The 19,019-nt window shown below is 44.6% G+C and overlaps 1 protein-coding gene across 1 annotated transcript in view; it reads right to left on the reverse strand.

The window, feature by feature from the left end:
* The window catches only part of LOC6530732 (retinal homeobox protein Rx), a 22,541-nt gene extending 6,484 nt beyond the window's left edge, over window positions 1-16,057 (reverse strand). Inside the window, exons 1-6 of the mRNA XM_002091586.3 lie at window positions 15,875-16,057; window positions 14,856-15,080; window positions 13,846-14,800; window positions 12,659-12,802; window positions 7,508-8,644; window positions 7,148-7,314 (exon numbers count right to left, since the gene is read on the reverse strand). Of these exons, the coding sequence (XP_002091622.1) occupies window positions 7,148-7,314; window positions 7,508-8,644; window positions 12,659-12,802; window positions 13,846-14,215 (1,818 nt within the window). The 5' untranslated portion in view covers window positions 14,216-14,800; window positions 14,856-15,080; window positions 15,875-16,057. The remainder of the gene's footprint in view (window positions 1-7,147; window positions 7,315-7,507; window positions 8,645-12,658; window positions 12,803-13,845; window positions 14,801-14,855; window positions 15,081-15,874) is intronic.
* Between the last annotated feature and the right edge of the window lie 2,962 nt (window positions 16,058-19,019).

Below are 19,019 nucleotides of genomic sequence, written 5' to 3' on the forward strand. Positions count from 1 at the left end.
ACCATTAGAAATCAATTAGTGCAAGTTTACTTGCTACCATTTCCATGTATTATTACTTAAGTGAAAGGCAAAGATTAAAAGGAATGTTTTTTGTAGCTTCTGTCGATTAATAACAGTAAATATCTAATTGAAAATCTTAAATCTGTGCGCACAGGCTCAACTAGAGCTAAAAGCTAGTTATTTTGCTCAGTGCAGCTCGCAATAGTTTTTGGTCGCTGTCGTTTCCAGAGTTTGTCCCCTGATAACTTAATTATAATTTGCGTGCTCTCGAAAATAATAATATCGTTATTATAGTTATTCCACCTGCCAGCCGAAGCGAAATTTGTTTAGGTGATTAATTATCACGTAATCAACGAGGCCAGAGCTCGGAAAATTGTTTAAGTGTTTTGTGATTTATGCAGTCGGCGGGAGGAATTCGTTTGGGAAACGCATAAAACCAATTAGCAGGCAGCGGGAATTAATTAAAAGCGGAAAAGCGACCCGAGAACGGAATTCGTAGTGCAAAGGAGTTGCCTTTCTTGATTTCTGTTTTTTGTTTTTGTTTTTTCTCTTTCCTTTTTTTTCAGGCCCATAAACATGATGTCTGAAATTATTATAAGCCGCTTGGGCCCCACATAATTAGCGTACATATGTGGGGGCTCAAGCCCAGCGTTATTGTCAAAACAAGCATTTATATAAAGCTGATTAAGTCAATTTTACGTATCGCATGCAGTCAGTCCCCTTACCTTTCCACCTTTTGGAAATTCCCTCTACATCTCTACATTTCGATGCTGGCCTGGGCATTATTTTGATTGACTGTGGATCGAAATTGAAATTGTATTGTTGCCGCTAATTTGACAACTTAAGCCCAATGCTCATTTAAACTGACAGCCGAGAGGCATCCAAGTATTTTGGATGGGAAGTGGGGATAGCGGATACAAGGGGTTCATCAATCCCCGAACCAGATTACACAATTCAAAATCAAAGTCATAATTGAATCGTGCTGGAAACTGTGAACTGGATTGAGTGCATCCTTGACATCTGACAGCGCAGAGGACAGGGCTGTAATGCAATAAAAACTTAAATACTCAAAAGCACCCGCACTTTATCCTTTATCCTTGATCCTGTTGCCTTTTGACTCCGAGAGGCAAAAAAAAATGTATAAAACGCTCGCTGAAGCGAACAGATGTGCAACTCATTACAAAGCATTTAGGCGTACAAATTGAATAATATTCATAATGTTCACATCAGCGAGGGGTGTGATGGCCTCTCCAAACAAACCACCCATCCAACCCACCTTCGGATTGCGCCCCCTTTTCCACGTTCTACTTTTCCACTTGACACTCGACACTCGAGGAGTTTAGGGTCGTATTAACAGCTGCTCGGCTGGCTGTTTTCTCAGAGATCCAAGGATATTTTGGCAAAAGCAATTTACCAGAACAAAATAAAAAAAAGCACCGACAAAATGCGAAATAATTTCATTGTAATTGTAATTGTCTTCGCTTGATTACATTGGTTTATATATTTTACTTCGCTCTAAGCCAAACAAATGGAGTGACAATGCTGACGGCGAGGCAATCCGTGATGTCAAGTGAGCTGCGTCGTTTTCGGGGGTTGCAACCACCACCTCGATTGAGGGTGAGGCCGGGGGTCATGTGTATGATTTATAATTTCATTCCGTTTGATTTATGCATTTATATTAAAATGTGTTGACAGGCTACGCTGAATTTGAGACAACCAAGCCGAAACTTAAACAAATCCCCCGCACGTGGCCAAACTCCAACTACACGTTCGCCTCGCATTGTATTAGCCATCAGGTGGGTGGTGCGCAGAAAAGCGCAATCATAGCCCGAATCCTGGAAAAGTAAATAGCGCAAGCACAAGGACACGTTTCGTGGCTTAAACGCTGCAAAGGATGCGCATGAGAGGCGCATGAGTCGCGTAGTAGGCTGGCTGCCTTTAAACTCGGCCTCGGGCTCTCAAACTGGAGACAACAACACCCTTTGGCCGGGCCAGGACATTGGGACATCAGAACCGAACCCGACCAGGACCTTAAGGACACGCAGAGGAGCGGGAGCGGGAGCGGCGCAGAACAAACTCAATAAGTCGCATAAAAGAATGAAATTGGATGCCATCGCAAACAAACACAAACGATGCCGACATTGTGTTGCTTGCCAGATCCTTCGGCATCTCCGGCCGCAGACTCCCTCCAACATCGGAAATTCCTTTGAGCCGCACGGCAACTGCGCCGTCATCTTCCCAATCCCCCTGATATCCCCAACTATCTGTAGCTCCTGCCATCCTGCTATCTGCGCTTTGGCTTTCAAGTTTAATTAATTGCGACACGGATTCTGCGTGGGCGTGTCTCGATCGCAGAAGGCTTTCTTCTGCTGGCCCGAAAAGCGCTTCTAATGAGGGTTAATTGAAAGCGGCAAACTTCTGTCGAGAGTTGCCCCTCGCCTCCCTAGTTCCTCCTTGGCCATAGACAACTGTCTTCAAATTTGGAATTCGTAAGTCGCAATTAACCATAATTCTGTGGCACAGTAGAGGTGGACTCGTGAGCTGCGTTTAGTTGCATTATTAGGGAGCAATAGAAAACTGAATTTACATAGTCGAAGTGCGTAGTCAGCTGAATACGTTTTCAAAGCATATTGCATACCCTTTTCGCGAGTATTTGTTTTACCCGCCCGGTGTTGCCCAAATTGGCCGTCTCATGTCAAGTGCCTGAAAGTTTAGCTCAAGTAGCGCGCTTTGTTTTAGTTGACAGTTGATCAAAATACATTTTAATAAACGGCAGATGTGTGTAAGCCGGGCATACACATACACAGACCCTGCCTAAATACTCGTATATTATAAGCCTTCGAGTTCCGGATGGAACAGCCACCCCCTCTGCACTCGACTGCCCTTTGTGACCTGACATTTATTTACCCTTGCGGTGGTTTTGTTTTCCTGGCCCTCGTTCACCCCTTCTCCTACTCCTGTTCGCTTTTTATTATTGTTTTGCCAAGGTGGCATAATGTGTTAATTGCTCTGCCCACACCCACCCTACACACTTTACACCAACCTACACCTACACCCTTCTCTTAGTTGAAGTCCACAGCTGCGGCTTGAGTCCTATGCATATTTCATCGCCATTTAATTATATCGGCGGGAGTGCTTCAAAATGCAAAATAAGAAAAAAGCGAAATGCAAATGTTCATTAACTGCTCTGGCCACACTGACACCGAACACTGACATACTGACGGACAGCAATCAGGACAAGTGCCTAATAAATGGCCTCAAAGAGCCGGCCACTCCCCAAAAAACGCCCCATTGAGACTTCGAAGGTCCTGCAGGGACCTCGGCATGGACAATAAGTTAAATAAGTTTGAAAAGCTTTTTCTCCTCGCACTTGGAACTCGCAGTGGGACCAGCCTACTTAAGCATTCAATGGCTTTATTGAAAACGATTTGATGACCCGCACAGGACATTCAAGTTACCGAATGATGGCGATGACGAGCTTGTTTGGCAGTAGGGCGGGCAAGCGATCGTTTTCATTATTAAATTTGTATAGGATTTCATGGCGCTGGGGGCATGAGAGTGGGTCTAAACAAATGAAGCTAATATGCATTATTATTATGGCATGTGGAAACGAAAACGAAAGCGATGTGGGTGGCTGCGTGGGTGGGTAGTTGTCGATAAAACGGTCATGCAAGCAAACGAATGCCAAAGTTGAAGTAAATATTCAATAAAAAATAATCGAAGCAGAAACCAGAACGGAGCGCACAACGAAATGAGCATAAAAATGTGGAAATGTGGCAATGTGGAAATGTCGAGGGGGCAAATCCGAATTCAAGCTCCGGTTCAAATCCAAAAGGCGAGGGCAAAGACGCAGGCCAAGTGGAATGCAATAAAAATCTATTTTATTTGTTAGTGAAATGACATTTTTATTTGTTTGCTGTTTATGCACATTCCCATCCACATACACACACACATTCAAACACATTCACATGGGATAGAGAGACACGGATATAAAGGGCGCTTCGGGCTGTCTGTGTCACGTCACACATGTCGTATGAGCAATATATGCAGATAAATAAACTATTACACTGGATTATTATTTACTTTGGGGCAGGATATTTTGACAGGTTTACGATATTTAATCATTTGACTATGCAAAATAATTGACACAAACTTTTGCCTCCGACCTTTATATTTGTTTATTTTTCTGCTAATAAACCCAATAAAGGTGCTCGTTGCACATGAAAATACCCATGTTTATCATACTAACTAAATAAAGACATGAAGTAGAAATACTTTTCCAAATTTGCTCGTTTGAAAGCAAATGTCTTTCTCCATAGATCCATTCCCCATTTGTATTCGATTCTCTGCGCTCGGGCATGGCAAATTAAGTTTTAATTAAACTCTTTTTGGGCGACGGTTTAATGCGGCGTATGATTGAGTCGACTGGCGGCTTTAACCCTTGACTGGGCGCCAGACAACCCTCCCGAAGGACGAAACAAAAAAAAAGTCCGCACTCAGTCCTGTCAGTGAGTAATCCAAAAACAAAAGTAATTGTCATCTCCCAGGACATATGTTGCTGCTCTCAGGGTTTTTTGGTGTCCTTTCTGGGGGAAAGAGGCGATACATTTTCACGGCAAGTGTTAATGATCGTCTAGCTCAGTTATTTTTTTTTTTGGGCGTTAATCTACCGTTTAATTTGCTGGCTTAACGCGTTTTGTTTTGGTTACCATCAGCGATAATCCCCGAGCTTAGGCCACTCAAACCCTTGTTTAATGGCTGCGGTTGCCGTCTTCAGATGTTTTCAGCCAACTTTAGCCTGGTTTAGTTTTCTTTCGAACCTGTGGGTAGACCACAAAATGACACAATTTCAATTGAACTTGTTTTGTGCATAGTTCGGCAACTCTGTCTGTCAACGTATATTGCCATTTAAACAACAATCAAACAAGCCACAGAGAAATTCATTCCATTGCCATACACACAAAATGCAAAATCCAATCAAACTTTTTAAACAAACATTTAACAAATCTATTACAATGCAATGACAGCAATCCAGCAAAAAGAAACCGACGAAAAGTGGGCGACCAATGCAAAACCCTGAAATGAACTCATCTAAACGAGAAATTCTATTTGGTGGAGGGCTGACTGGGTTTGCAAAGAAACAACTCACTCAACTTTGGTTACAATTCCTTTCCATTCATTTTTCTTTTTTTTTTTTTGGCCAGCCTATGGTGTATGTGTGTGCCAGCAAACTTAATCAAAACAAATTTCCACCTTCAACGAGTTGCACACCAAGCAATTTCCCAGGCCCAGTCAAAGAGCAAAAAAATAAAAAAAAACCCAACAAAAAAGGAGGATGGGAAAAAATTGGTAGCAAAGGAGTAAAAACGATAACTAGAACTTCATGCAAACTAACCGCAAATACGATTACAAACACACAGGATCCAGGATCAGGATGGGGTGGGCCCCATCAATGCAGCCCACTAAATCGAAAAAACGAGTCAAAGGGTTGGAGGACGACAATACTCTATGGCCATAGCTCGTTTCGGTTCCTGCTGGCATAATTTGAATTCGTGTCAATTTGACAAAGTGACACATGAGGGCCAGAAGGCTCAGAAGGCTGAGAAGGTTGAGAGGGCTGAGAAGTCTGAGGAGGAGAAATTTTTATGCGATTTCGCTTCATTACCTTTGTATTTCGTTTGTGCGGTGGCACAATATATAAAGTCGGGGCTATAGATACAACCATAAATACATACGGCATTTTCGGTATTTGTTTATTTATTTATGTCCTGTGTTGTGTTGGAGACGCCGACGACAGTGTCGCCAACTCTGCCTGTGGGCACGATAATGTTTAGTCAATAAAAATGATTTGTCGGCTGAGGAAACGAAACGAAGTCGTGAAATTTGATATGTCCTTTGCATTTACCGGCTGCAGGGGGTGTGGGGGGTTTTGGCCCAACCACCGCCTTGCACCCACTTTTGCGGTTGGAAAACTATGCCAAGTGCCTGGTCCACTCTAGAGCTTGCAGCAGCCTTATCCAAAGTCGAGTACTACACAGAAAAATATAGAAAGCTACTTAATAAGCTGTCTATGTGGCAGAGTTTTGTGGCAAGTATAAAATATCTAATTTGTTAAGTTGAATATGATCTAGACCTTTTGCTTGCTCAACTATACATTCATTTGTATTAATAGGCTATCCCATAATTTTGTATGTGCAACACCCACTGTCACCCATCGATAGTTGTTGCTGCTTAAGCGTTTTTTTATGCTACACCGCTGTGAATGGAATTTACGAGGCGCCCTGCCCGTTCACGTCACAATTTGCCACCCGAAACGAATGGCTCCCAGACATGGCATCCCGCCATATCGCCACATTGCCACAATGCCACATTGCCACATTGCTACATCGCCACACTGGCGATGCCCCGTGCCCCAAACTCGTGGAGCATAAAAGCGCATAGTCGCATAAAATGCATAATTCTCTTCGCGGAAGAAAAGGAAACCCATTGAATGGCCCACCACCGACCACCGACCAACTTGAGAACTCTTTCGGCGCTGTCATTTTCCTATTGAGACATAAATTGTTTCATGCACTCGGAGCCAAGTTATGCGCAAAGTTTGACAATTATTATTGCTCTTGAGGGGAAATCAAACCACAGGCTGCGACACACAAAAACATCAATGAATGGCTAAAAGAGTTATGGTAAAATGAGGAAGTTTAATTCGAAAATGTAAATGCAAGCGACCACATTCTGCTGATTTGAATTCATAGTAAATAAGAAATAACTATAAAAAATCCTTTTCTTTGGAACTTTAAGGCTTGCGAGTCAATTAAATAATGCAAATATGCAGTTCTCCTCTCATTAAGGATCTCCGGCCATAAATCCCTGCCACCTACTCCAAATGTATGCACATCTAGCACCTTGCATTCGCAAGAGTTTTAGTTGCAAGGGGATGATAAAGAGCGGGTACAACTTAATTTCGTTAAAATAAATAGCAAACGGAAATTGTTTAATTTCCGGAGCCTGGCTGGCGGTTGCTCCCAGCAGCAGACACGTTGACTTCCCAATTAGCTGAGGCTCGGCTTTAAATCACTTGCAGACACAAGAGATACTGACACAAGATATACAGATATGGGAGGTACTGCTGGTACTGGAGGTGACTCACCTGGACGCGGACCTCGGGCAGGTTCACCTTCATGGCCAGCTCCTCGCGGGAATAGACATCGGGGTAGTGGGACTTCTCGAAGGCCCGCTCCAGTTCATGGAGCTGGTAGGTGGTGAAGGTGGTGCGATTGCGACGGTGTTTCTTCTTGGCGCAATTATCATCCTGGCCTGCCAATACAGAAATTTTCAAAGAATTCGATAGAGGGTCATTAGACATAGTCTAAGATAAAGCTTAAGATTACAGTTGGAAATGAGGTACGCTATCTAGGACAGCTTGATTAGTGACCAAACTAGAAAGTAATTAGCTCCAGGTGAATTTAGTTGACTTTAAAAGGATCTTTTATGAAAGGATTGTACCCACCCTCATCGTCGCTGCCGGATGTGATCTTCTCGCCCTGCTCGCTGCTGTTGGTCTGGTTGAGCTCCTCGCTGGAGGCGCAGCTGCCGTTGACCAAACTGTCGTTATCCGCGTTCAAGCGCTCGCCATGATCGCCGGAGTTGCTGTTGCCATTGGGATTGCCATTCCCACTGTTGCGAAAGTCGTGCTGAAAGCCCTGCTGCTGTTGCAGTTGCTGCTGCTGCTGCTGTTGTTGTTGGTGGTGGTGCGATTGCTGCTGATGATGCACCTCCTGCAAGCTGCGCGGCCGAATGCCGTAATTGCCGCCTGGCAACTGGCCGTTGGCTAATTTTGGCTCATTATCATCACAGAAGACGCCGGCGGACTTGCGCTTGGCGGCCAGCGGACCACGTGGCGCCGGAGTGGGCGGCGAGGTCACGTCGAGCTGCAGCTTTGCCGCGTCATCGTCGTCCTCCTCCAAATCGCTGGCCGAGGACATTGAACGCTCGTCGTAGTTGATCTGCGACTGGGCGACAGGCGCCGCCGTCTGAGATTCCATAAAGTAGGCACCCGGCGGTGGTGGAGGTGGACCCGCTCCAGTCGGCGATGACTTGGCGTATTTGCCGTGCTGATTCTGCTGATTCTGTTGATTCTGCTGCTCCTGCGCCTGGGCAGCCAAGGCGGCCAAATGCTGCTGATGACTGCCAAAGGAACTGGGCGGCAACGGTGCGGGCGGAGCATTGGTGGCCCCATTGGCTCCGGTCTGCAATTGATTGGCCTCGACCATCTGGTGCATCGAATTGAGGTAATTGCCCGCCGCCTCCTCCTGGTGCCCATACCCATGTCCCTGGCCAAAGCCAAATGCATTATGATAGCCAAAGGGCGCATGCCCATGATGCGTGGGATGGCCATGCCCCGGATGCGTTCCATGTCCCGCCTGGCCGCCCAACTGCTGTCCATGGTGCAGGGTCGTCGCATTCGGCACCTGGGGCTGCTGACCCCCCGGCGGAGTTGGGGGACCGTAGGGCAGGGCTGCTCCATTCTTCGCGTGCTGCTGCAGCATGCTGGCCATGTGATTGTCCATGCTGCGCAACTGCGTCAGGGTCATGCCGCAGCGCAGATCAGTGGCATCCTCGTCGCCCAGGGAGGCGTCAACGGCGCCTAAAAACGAGTTCAAAGGTTAAAGAAAAGTTTTTGTTTATAAATGATATATGACAAGGGGATATATATAGTTTATTCCAACACTTTTCAATGGAAGTTGGTACACACAAATGTTAAGGCCAATTTCAAAAGAAACCATTCCTGTACAACTAATTGACCGTGATCAATGGCTAATACAAGGTAATGGGGCTCCATTGGCCATTCGCCCACGCATTCAGGCACCTGATTAGATTTTAATTAGTATGCTCAATGAGGCGGGAAGGGAAGTCATAAAGCTGTTTGCCAACTCACTGGCTGGCTAAAAGCCTTGAACAACCCGGCTAATAACAACGTGTTATTTAATTTGGCCGGTGAACCGAGGGGGGGGTGTGGTGCCTTCGACCTGCGGCGGCGGGTCAAACCTGTTGGCCGCCCACCCACTAATAAACGGCTTTCAATTAGACGCCAGGTATTTACAATGTGAGGCAATAAAAATTCCCAGAAAACAGAGGAGGAGTTCCAGATGAGGCGGCATTGCTCCCTAATGGGCGTTCCAACTAGCGCTTGTTCATATCACGTGACATGCAAGGAAGTCATTAGTTTTCGAAGCGCCAGGACCAAGGCATTATATGTGTTTGGGTTTGGGGTTTCAGTTCTTGGCTGTTCTCGGCTGGATTTTGTGTAACCGAATTCAATTTCTATGTTAAATTGGCTTTCGGTGGGCGGGCCAATTGGAAAAAAAACCAATTACGCAGTCAGACTGGCAAGTTTACTACTCACTCGAGAGTATCTGTAATTATTTGATAGTCTTTTGGATAATTGCTTTTCGATGTAAGTCCACAGCGAAGTCATTTTTCGTTTAGTCGATTGCCTAATGTAATTATGCGCCACATCGTGTACCGATTCGCCACAGTTCGATTAATTGGGTCAGTATTTTGGCTAATTAACTTTAAACAGCAGCCAAAACGAAGATTGTAAATGCCCCGAATTAACCTCTGCGAGCGTTTTCACCAATCAATCGAAATTTACACGCCCAGCATGCATTTTATTTTGAGCCACTGTGGTGCTAATGAAATTAACTACGAAAATCGCTTTTGAAAGCCTCTGCAAATGAAGTAGCACAAAAGATTCGAATGCCAGCCACATGAGGCGATGGACAGTAGCCGCCACCCGATCCCCTCTCCCCCTTTCCCACGATCCACATCAATCCACACAAAAAAATTACAATAAAAAAAATATACCGCCGAGTTGCCACACGGAGTGCGTGAGTTAATTGCGTGAGCAGCGAAATATAAAAGGTTAAAACAAAAGTTGTTCTGCCTTTTTTAGGGTGGAAAGAGGGGAGGAGGGGGGTCTTTCCTAAGCAATTGGCCAAAGTGTGAATGATGTGATGGATAAGCTCGTATATCATGGTGAATTTGTGAAAAGGTGGCATAAATCAAGAAGTTATATGACAGAAATCAATTCTAATGCAGCAACATGATTAATGTCCTGCGAATATCTCAATAACTTCTCCCCTCTAGAGACAACTCTCTGAATAGTAATTCTAAGCTGCCCATAAACTTCAAAACTCATTCAAAATCCACAATTCAAATGGTGAATGAAACAGCTTCTCAGACCACTGCCCATTCACTCTGTTTCGATGGTTTGATCGACACATCAATTAAGAAATGATTTCGAGTTGGCGTCTGGAAATTTGTCGGTCGTTAACGCATTGAAATTTGATTATGATTTTAAACTTAGGATTGTAATGCTAGGTAGTTGTCGAGAAAGTTACGTTTAGTGAGATGATATTCTGCGATTAAAATGTACATTCTGTGCCACATTTTGCTCCAATTTGGCTTGTGTTTCCGCTGAATCCATCCCAAATGTGAGTTACAAATTGACGCTAATCGCGTCACTACCTCTCTGCCCTACAGCCCGGTGTCTAATCCTAATGATGATTTGACAGTTTCCCATTGTTGGGCCAATACTTGGCCATTAGGCGGCCTAATTGATATGTTATTAGCCGCAGCGTGTTTTCAAAAAGTCATGGCCAGAACAGGTAGGGGCCGAAAGGAAATGCACATTTCGACTGGTTTCTTGTTCGCCGGAAGATCTGTGCAGCCAGATGAGATCCGATATCGCGCTCATATCAAAAAGCGAAACAAGCCATAAACAAAACTGTCAATCAGAAGTGCTTGTTGGCAGTGCGGTGTGGTGGAGGGGGGTGGGCGGGGATTTCCATAAAAAGTGGTAGAAGCCACAAAAGCCGGGCTAATAAGACGACGCCGACGCCGACGCAGACACGCATTAAAATCATTAAGACGCCTTAATGCTCAATTTAATGCCGCGTCAACTGGCGAACAGATCTCGTGTAGATGGATCGTGAAGGGGATCACTTCGATTGCCTCGGAGCTCGTGCATCCGCCGTCTCTTTCTAATCAGATATGCCCCACTCTTTCGCTCATTCTCTTAGCATATCTAGATCTTAACGTTGCAGAGCCAGTTTGTTCGCTTTTTGGCCAAATGCACTTGTGCCTCCTGCGCCTTTAATAATTGTTTACATCTCAATTTTACATCTCTCGCTCTCGCTCTCTCTCTCTCCCTCTCTATCTCTATCTCTGTTCGCTACAGTGTAGCTGTCTCTTTCTGGGACGCCACCGTTACCGCCAGCTGTCAGATTAAATGCTTTTTGACGGCTTGTGTCTGGCCGCCAGTTTAATTATGGCTTAAATGCGAAACGCTTGAGCTTGCCATGTAGCTGAGCCCCCCTCTTCTCCTCCTGCCACCCCCTCGATTTATACACCCACAGTTAATTAGCCTGTTTCTAATTAATTTGCGGCCATTTAACCTGTGCTCTTGTTGTTGTCGCTCGACGCCATTTTGATTTGCACGCGGTGTTGTTGTCAATTTGTTCATCACCTTGTTGTTTCTGGCTGTCCATTAGCTTTGGGAACCCCTTTACCATCGTTGTAGTTGTCTGTTTTGGGTGTTTATGAAACCACTTAATTGAATTAATTGCAAAGATTCCTACTGCCAATTGTGTTGGCTTTCTAATGGCCAGTTGAAAGCTGGTAAATGAGCAATGCGAACAATTTCTGATTGCTTTTGTCAATGGGAGAATGTCACAATGTATGAAACTAGATGATTCGTGCATAAATGGAATAGTCATAAATTTATATTTATTATTTTAGAAATCATATAATTTTAGTAACTATCTATTAACCAAATATGCTCGAAAAGCGCACAATTCCTGCGTCAAATGGCAAAAGCAACTCCTTCATTTCCCACCTAGTTGTTTGGATGATCCAAGGACTCAAGGCTGTGGTGTTATGGCCATAACCATAATCGCGGCTATATCAGTACCCACCCTTTTTTCGCAACTTGCTGCCAATTTGGTGGCATGGGCGGTGGGCTGTGGGCGTGGTCGAGACGCGAGAGCGACAATCGCTTGCCGGCAATCAAAACAGAAGCGAAATGCATTATAAATGACGTGCAGAAGACTATTTTTGGCACCCACCTGAATGTGGGGAGTCGTCGCCAGCTGGCACCGCAAATCCCCACTATAATCCAGTTAAAAAGCCTTCAAAAGAGCTCACTCCCCCCGCGCCACTAATATAAGTTTAAATTGGCCAAAAGCGGAGGGTTTCTAATCCCATCTAAATATGACTTCCTTTTTGCTGTGCGTTTTTCTGTTTTTTTTTTTGTGTTTTAGGTCTTCGTTTCGTTTTCTTCGCGAGCGATTACCGCTGACTGATTGCTTATCAGCTGTCGTGCATCTCGAGGCGTTGCCAAAGTGCAAGTCCCGACGCCGCCACCCATCCAAGCCACCCAAAGCCACCCACATCCACCTAGAGCCACCCAATACCACCCAAAGCCAACCAAAACCAACCAAAACCACCCGAAACCAACACTCCCTGGCTAATACAGTTTTGCGATTGTGTTTGTTGATTCCATGCGCTGCGAGCGGGTAATTGAAATCGATTTGCCATTTTCCCTGACAGGGCCCACTGATCACGGCTAATGGCCAAATAATGCCGGGCTATGACTTACCATCGCTGACCGTTTCCGGATTCTTATTCCCAGCGCCATTGCGATTCTTCAGGCCCAGAATGGCATCGATTGTGTGGCGGGGCGTTAGCGTCTGTCCACCAGATCCGTACTTCCTGGCATTATCCTTAACCAAGTCGTTGCTATCTGCGGGCAATAAAATAAAGCACAAAATATATAAAAAAAAAGAAACAAGAGAACGGAGTTAAAAGCCTGTTTGCCAACAGTTTGCCAAAGTCAATTAGGCGCACGACAGTGCTGCGCGACCCTATGCAAATTTGTCAGCAATTTCGAAAGTATTAAAATTTAGTCCAGTCCGCGGCGTACACACAACTTTATTTGCGATTTTAACGAGCTAAAAGCTGTAATTGCAACCTGGTCCCCCTCCGCGTTGCAATGCCCCTCGTCCACATAAAATGGGCAGTTGTCACGACGGCATGCTGGAAAGTAGGCAACATGTTGCCTGATGGCTTTATGCATTTTTAACGAAATTAAAACAAACTGTGCCAAGTGGCGAGTGGCGAGTGAAAGCGGCACAAAGTGCGGCGGGATTTAAAGCGGCTTAATTGCCTCGTCTTGCAATTAGCTTATAATTTCCTATCAAATTTTCCGCTGTGCATGTTAATGCACTAAAAAACATTAAAACATTGCTGTGAACACGCACACACTCAGCCATTCAGACATTTAGGATCACTCCGGAATGTCCGTGTCCGTGTCCGGTAGCAATTAGTGTTAATTAAATCTATAATCAAACAATTGCAAGGCTTTTCCGGCTAAGGCCACACTTTAAAAAAATTAATTTCCGAATTTTAACTAACGAAGCTTAATATGTTTGATAATGGGGTATGTTTCTGACAACGTGATTTGAGATCAATTAAAACAGAATTTTCAATTTTGTTCTAGATGTTTTGTATTTTCAGCCAATTGGCACAAAAGATCAAATCAATTTCTACATTCTATTCTCCCATTCCTCAAGAATATGAATGATTGAGTACGCGTTTATTTCTTTATTCAAATTCATCTTATCTAAAGCTTTCTTAGAAAGATTTTAATTTCTATAACTTTGAATTAAACCCTCACTTTATTAAGAGGAAAATGAATTTTAGACAAATAAATCCAAACTTGTTTTTATTCCGAACAGATCACTATTTTCAAAACCATCGAAATTTGCCGTCGGAAGTGCAGCTCACCTTCCGTTGAGATCACAGTGTTGTTGTTGGCCAGGTGGGCGGCATAGTGCTCGTGGAACTGCTCCAGGTTCTTGAACTTCTCCACGATCATCTGCAGATTCTTGGCATCCCTCACATTGCCGAGCAGGTGACGCAGTTGCTCCAGCTGCTTGGGCGGCAGCTTGTGGTTTCCGCCGCCCTGCTGCACCAGCTGCTCGAAGATGTGCTGGAATGTGGCGGCGGTGTTGTTGACCGTCGCCGGGGAGGACGAGTTGGCCACTCCACCGGAACCGGGCATGGTGCCGGGGATCGCTGCCGGTTTTCCGGCGGGCGAGCCGGGCTGGCCAGGAGCCACTTCGAGAGCAGGTGGCGTCGAGGCTTTGATATCCATTCGATTGCGAAGGGCAAAAGTACTTAAGTCGGCAAATCAGCAAATCGGCAATGATATGATTGATCACAGTTGAGGCAACACCAGAACACACACACACAAACACACTGTCACAGAAATTGTATTTAAATCGCTCTCGGAAATTTCTTCACACTGAGTTTTCCTCTGGCTAAATGTCAAGCATGTTTTCAGTCACAAGCGGGAAAAGTTCAGCTCCGAATATACCAACTATGCACTACCAACTACCGAAACCGTTGCGCACCGGGCCAAGGCAGAGTTGGCAATAAACTCGAAGGCAGCGACTGTGGCCCGCTGACGACTCGAGTTTCCAAATCGAATTGGAAACCGGTTGAGCACACCGCACCTATATATACACACCGCTCCTGTGTGCTGCGTGTGTGTGAACCAAGGGGGCGGAGTCAACAACTCGGGAGAGCATTGCGAGAGCGGGAGAGAGTGCGCAGGACTCGCGGGGTGGCTGTGTCCGTTGAGCTCCGACAAGGCACAGGACATGGACTTCCGAATCCAGGCGATCCGGAATCCAGAGTATAACAATGGGCACTTGGGATGCCCCGAACACCCCGACTCCTGCCAAAGAGGCTTGTTTGTCGGCTTCGTAATAAAATAAACTAACTTCACTTACTGCCCTACGCCCAGATGTCCTCGAAGGAAAATGCCGAACGGAGTCCCTGCGCCTTTGCGAGCCAAAAAATATATGACTTTGGTGCCACAGATTTTTCGTCCACAATTGCATCGGCAAACCATTTTTGGGCTTAGGCCACAAAGTGTGTGTCTCTCCATCTCGCTCTCTTTGCATCGGCATTTCCATCACACTCCAGCACTCCACTTTTCCCAAGGAGCGTGAAACCTAAAACGGATACATAAGTGGATTTTGTTAATATCCTGCTATTGTTACAAATTTGCAAGCTGATTGCGGCAAGCGTCATTTGTCAAGGAAATAAACTTAAAGGCAGTTGAGGTTTGGGAATGTGTTGGCCACACAATTATCCTTATTACGTCATTGGAAGTTGGGCTGCTATTTTGCTTGGTTACATTGATTTTTTTTAAATTATAGTTGGTAGTTGTTCCTAACATTATTAAACCCGTATAAATATTACAGTTAACTAAAAGATAGAAGGATCTTTATTTATATTTTATATTATATTATACACATGTATGTATTAGGAACATATAATTAATTCAATAAAATATAATAATAATTATAATAATATAAATATAATAAAATTATAATAATATAAATCGTTGGGTGTACTACAATAGTTATATATTATTGATACTAAGCCACATGTTCCTGACATTAAAATAATTATCTGGAGACACTTTAGCTTTTGAAATGTTGTTTGACCTTAGTTGGTCTTAATACCATGCAAATTTCTATCAAATCATGTATCTGTAGTAGCTACTTATTCGTTGAGTAAAATCAGCCTAAAATGTTTTAATTACAAGACAAGTTAGTATGGTTGGCTTAATAAATTTCTAAAAATATTGCATTGGTCATTGGAGGTGGATGCCCTGGAAGGCCATATCCCGCTTCCCACTTCCGACACTTGATTGTCAGCCGGGTAATAGACGCAGTCAGCCAGCCATTAAGCGTGGCCAATACCATTACCATTTACATTTAGCCGGCATTTTGCAGCTTACCTGTTGTCATGAGTTGTGGTTTTTCCCCAGAGCTTGAGTATTTCATTTCAGTCCAGTTCGTTCAGTCTCTCTTTTGGCTTCGGTTCAATTTGTCCGTTTACGCTATCTTCCATTACACGTTAAATGAAAATGCCAGATAACCAGGCACACAGCCCACCCATTTTCCCCCATTTTCCTACATTTTCCACCCCGCCTCCTGACATTTTGGTTTGGACCCTCCTTTTGGCCCAGCGATTCGATTTGTGCCAACTAATGAGCTCTTAATGCGCGTTTATTCTTACGCATAACGAGCTTGCCAAACGTAATTACGTCCAAGGGACGTGTGGGTGTATCTGTGTGTGCCTGCGTATGATGGTGTGTGTGTGTGTGCGTGAATGTTAGTGGGGGCCCTGTGCTCTCTCGACCTGTCTTTGGCTGAGTTTGTGTGTGTGTGCGTGTGTCTGTGTATCTGTGAGAGGCTGCCATGTTGGCGCGATGCTTAATTGAAGTGGAGCGACGGGTATCTCGGGCATATCCTTTTGCTGGGCATGAACGCGTGTGTGCGTCCTGTATATCCACTTATCCTTTTCATTTACGCCACATCCGCAACGTTAACTCGCTGCTCGCTGCTGCCACTCCTCAACTTGTGCCGACCACCTCCCCCCGCTTTTGTTTTAAATTAATTTGCTTTTAATTTGCTTTATTATGTGGCAATTTCTCCCTCTCTCCCCCGATTTAATTAGTTTGCTTTTATCGTTAAGCAGTTAACTTTCGCATGAAATGTGTGCGCCCAAAGAGAAGAAGTGAACGGTTAATTTTGGCCAAATTAAGCATACGCCTGGTGGGCAGGGGTAGCGACTAATTGATGCTCCTGAGTGGGCACCGCTGATATCATCGCACTCCTCTCATCTGGCAGCTGTGGCTGAAGTGCACTTAGTCGAATCCTCTTATCAGGGGAATACCCTTTAAAATCTAAAATCATGCTGCGCATGCGTAAAAGTCTTAAACAAAAAAAGCGAACTGAATTCTGCTGCTGAAATGTAGAACCAGTTTGTTCGGCGACCTTTTTCCTCCTTATTCCCATTCCCATTCGAATTTTGACTCTCTTTGCTGGGGGCGTGGCCTAAGCCAGTCACTCTCTCTCTCTCCCACTCTCCAGTTGCGTGTGTGTGCGTGAGCGCTTCGGCGCATAGAGGCCACTCATACACACACATTGGAGATACACCGACGTGCCTTGTGGTAGACCATTGAAAAAGTGATGAAAATAACTCTCTGTCACTTTATTGGCGCTTAACGAGTTTGAGTTGATGAAGAATTTAATTTATGATGCTGCTCACACCATCAAGAAAGGCGAGCAGCCCCGAAAGAGATGGCGATAGGGAGGGCCAAAGAGAGGGAGGGAGCCAAAAAACCGCAGAGCACAAGAGGCGAGAGGCGGAGAGAGAGAGCGAGGGTAAAAAGAAGAAAAATTAATGAACTCGTAACTGTCGCTTTTGCAAATTGGGCTCTGAGAGTGTGGAGTGTCGGTGTGTATATCTGTGCATGGGTTTGCAGGACTCGCACTCACACTATCCTGCATACACACAGACACACACATACACACACTGAAACACACGTACGTAGACAGGAGGAAACAGCAGCCGTCGCTGCCGGCAGACGTCAAGCTTTGATGATTTAATTTTCTGGTCTTCTAATTTAATTTTATTATAGAAATACAGATGTGTATGTGTGTGTGAGTCTAAGGGAGAGCCTTTTACTTGTGTGCCAGTACGTGTGTGTGTGTGTGTGTGTATGAGTGTGGGCGCGCCTCACACGCTCACAGACACACACATGCAAATTCGTTAATGGAAAATGGTGGCGTTTAATTGAAAAAGGAAGTGCGCCAAAGGGCTGAGCGACAGAGACAGAAGACAGAGGAAAATGGGGCTCTGCAAGGACCGAGTTTTCCATCAAATTAATTTCATGTGTGTGTCTGCCACTCCAGCTCTTTGCATTCAAAGGGGTGTGGGTACGTCCTGTTATTGTTCTCTTTTTTATGGCGTTCATATATTTTTCCCTACTTTTGGTGCGGTTACTGTTGCAATAACAATTTGAATTCAATTTATTTATTTGCATTGCCTGAAAAAAAAACGAAGGAGGAGGACGAGAAGGCGGGAGGTTTGTTCAGCTTGCTCACCCGCAAAGTTAATTGAATTAAATATTCCAGCGAGATAATTACAAAATGGCGTTGATTAATCGTCAGCCGCCATATTGATTTTGCCAGCAACAATATTTAATGATTAACAATTAACATTGAACAGGGATTTTTGATGCAGACACTGCAGTCAGGCGACGTCAACCTCTTTGTGCCTTAATAAAAGCAATTAAAATTCATTAGCTGCAAACACACTTACACACGCACACACAATCTCACTTACCCACACAGAGACACACTTTGCAAGGACTTTCACAATCACACACTAATGCCATCATGCGCTCGTTTTCTCAATTATTCATTCAATTTTGTATGCCACAAAAGCAAGAGCCAAGGAAGCTTAGCTCTCCCTCCTCCACACCTCCTCTTATCCAGCCATCCACTACCCACAAGGATCTGCGGAGCATCCTCCATACATATTCATGCGGCTAAATGAAAACGGCAACACTTAAATGCAATTTGCCTCAATTTTACCAGCAGCCAACTCTCCGTCGCTCTCATTTTCCCGGCCAACGAACGAAGCGTCTTGGCTTAGAGCGTCTTAACGTCTTTTCATGGCACTTACATCGTCATTCTATTCGTCTAATTTCATTTTCCTGCACAAACTGCTGGCAAAAGTGGGTGGACTGATGTTTTCCTCGACTCCTTTTGGCCAAACTGGCTTCGCCTTATTCAGCCACTAGAGAAGCTTGATTCTGGCAGTGTGCCTGCTTTATTCTAATTACTTTCAATTAAACATGTTGATTGATATGTTTGTTCTGCTGCGACTGATTCGATGTAGTTTACGACTTCGATGGGATTGGAATATGGGTTTTGGTTTTGTTTGTGCTCTGGTTGTGTATTTTACGGAGGGTGACAAGAAGATAAATTTAAAACCATTTAAAACGACGGAGAAAAAGGGTTTTGCTTGTGTGTAAAAAGATAAACTCTGTTTAAGACTTAAAGTAACACCTTAATAATGATATTTTGGTA

Source organism: Drosophila yakuba, chromosome 2R (assembly GCF_016746365.2).
Source record: "Drosophila yakuba strain Tai18E2 chromosome 2R, Prin_Dyak_Tai18E2_2.1, whole genome shotgun sequence".
Taxonomy (NCBI): Eukaryota; Metazoa; Arthropoda; class Insecta; order Diptera; family Drosophilidae; genus Drosophila; species Drosophila yakuba.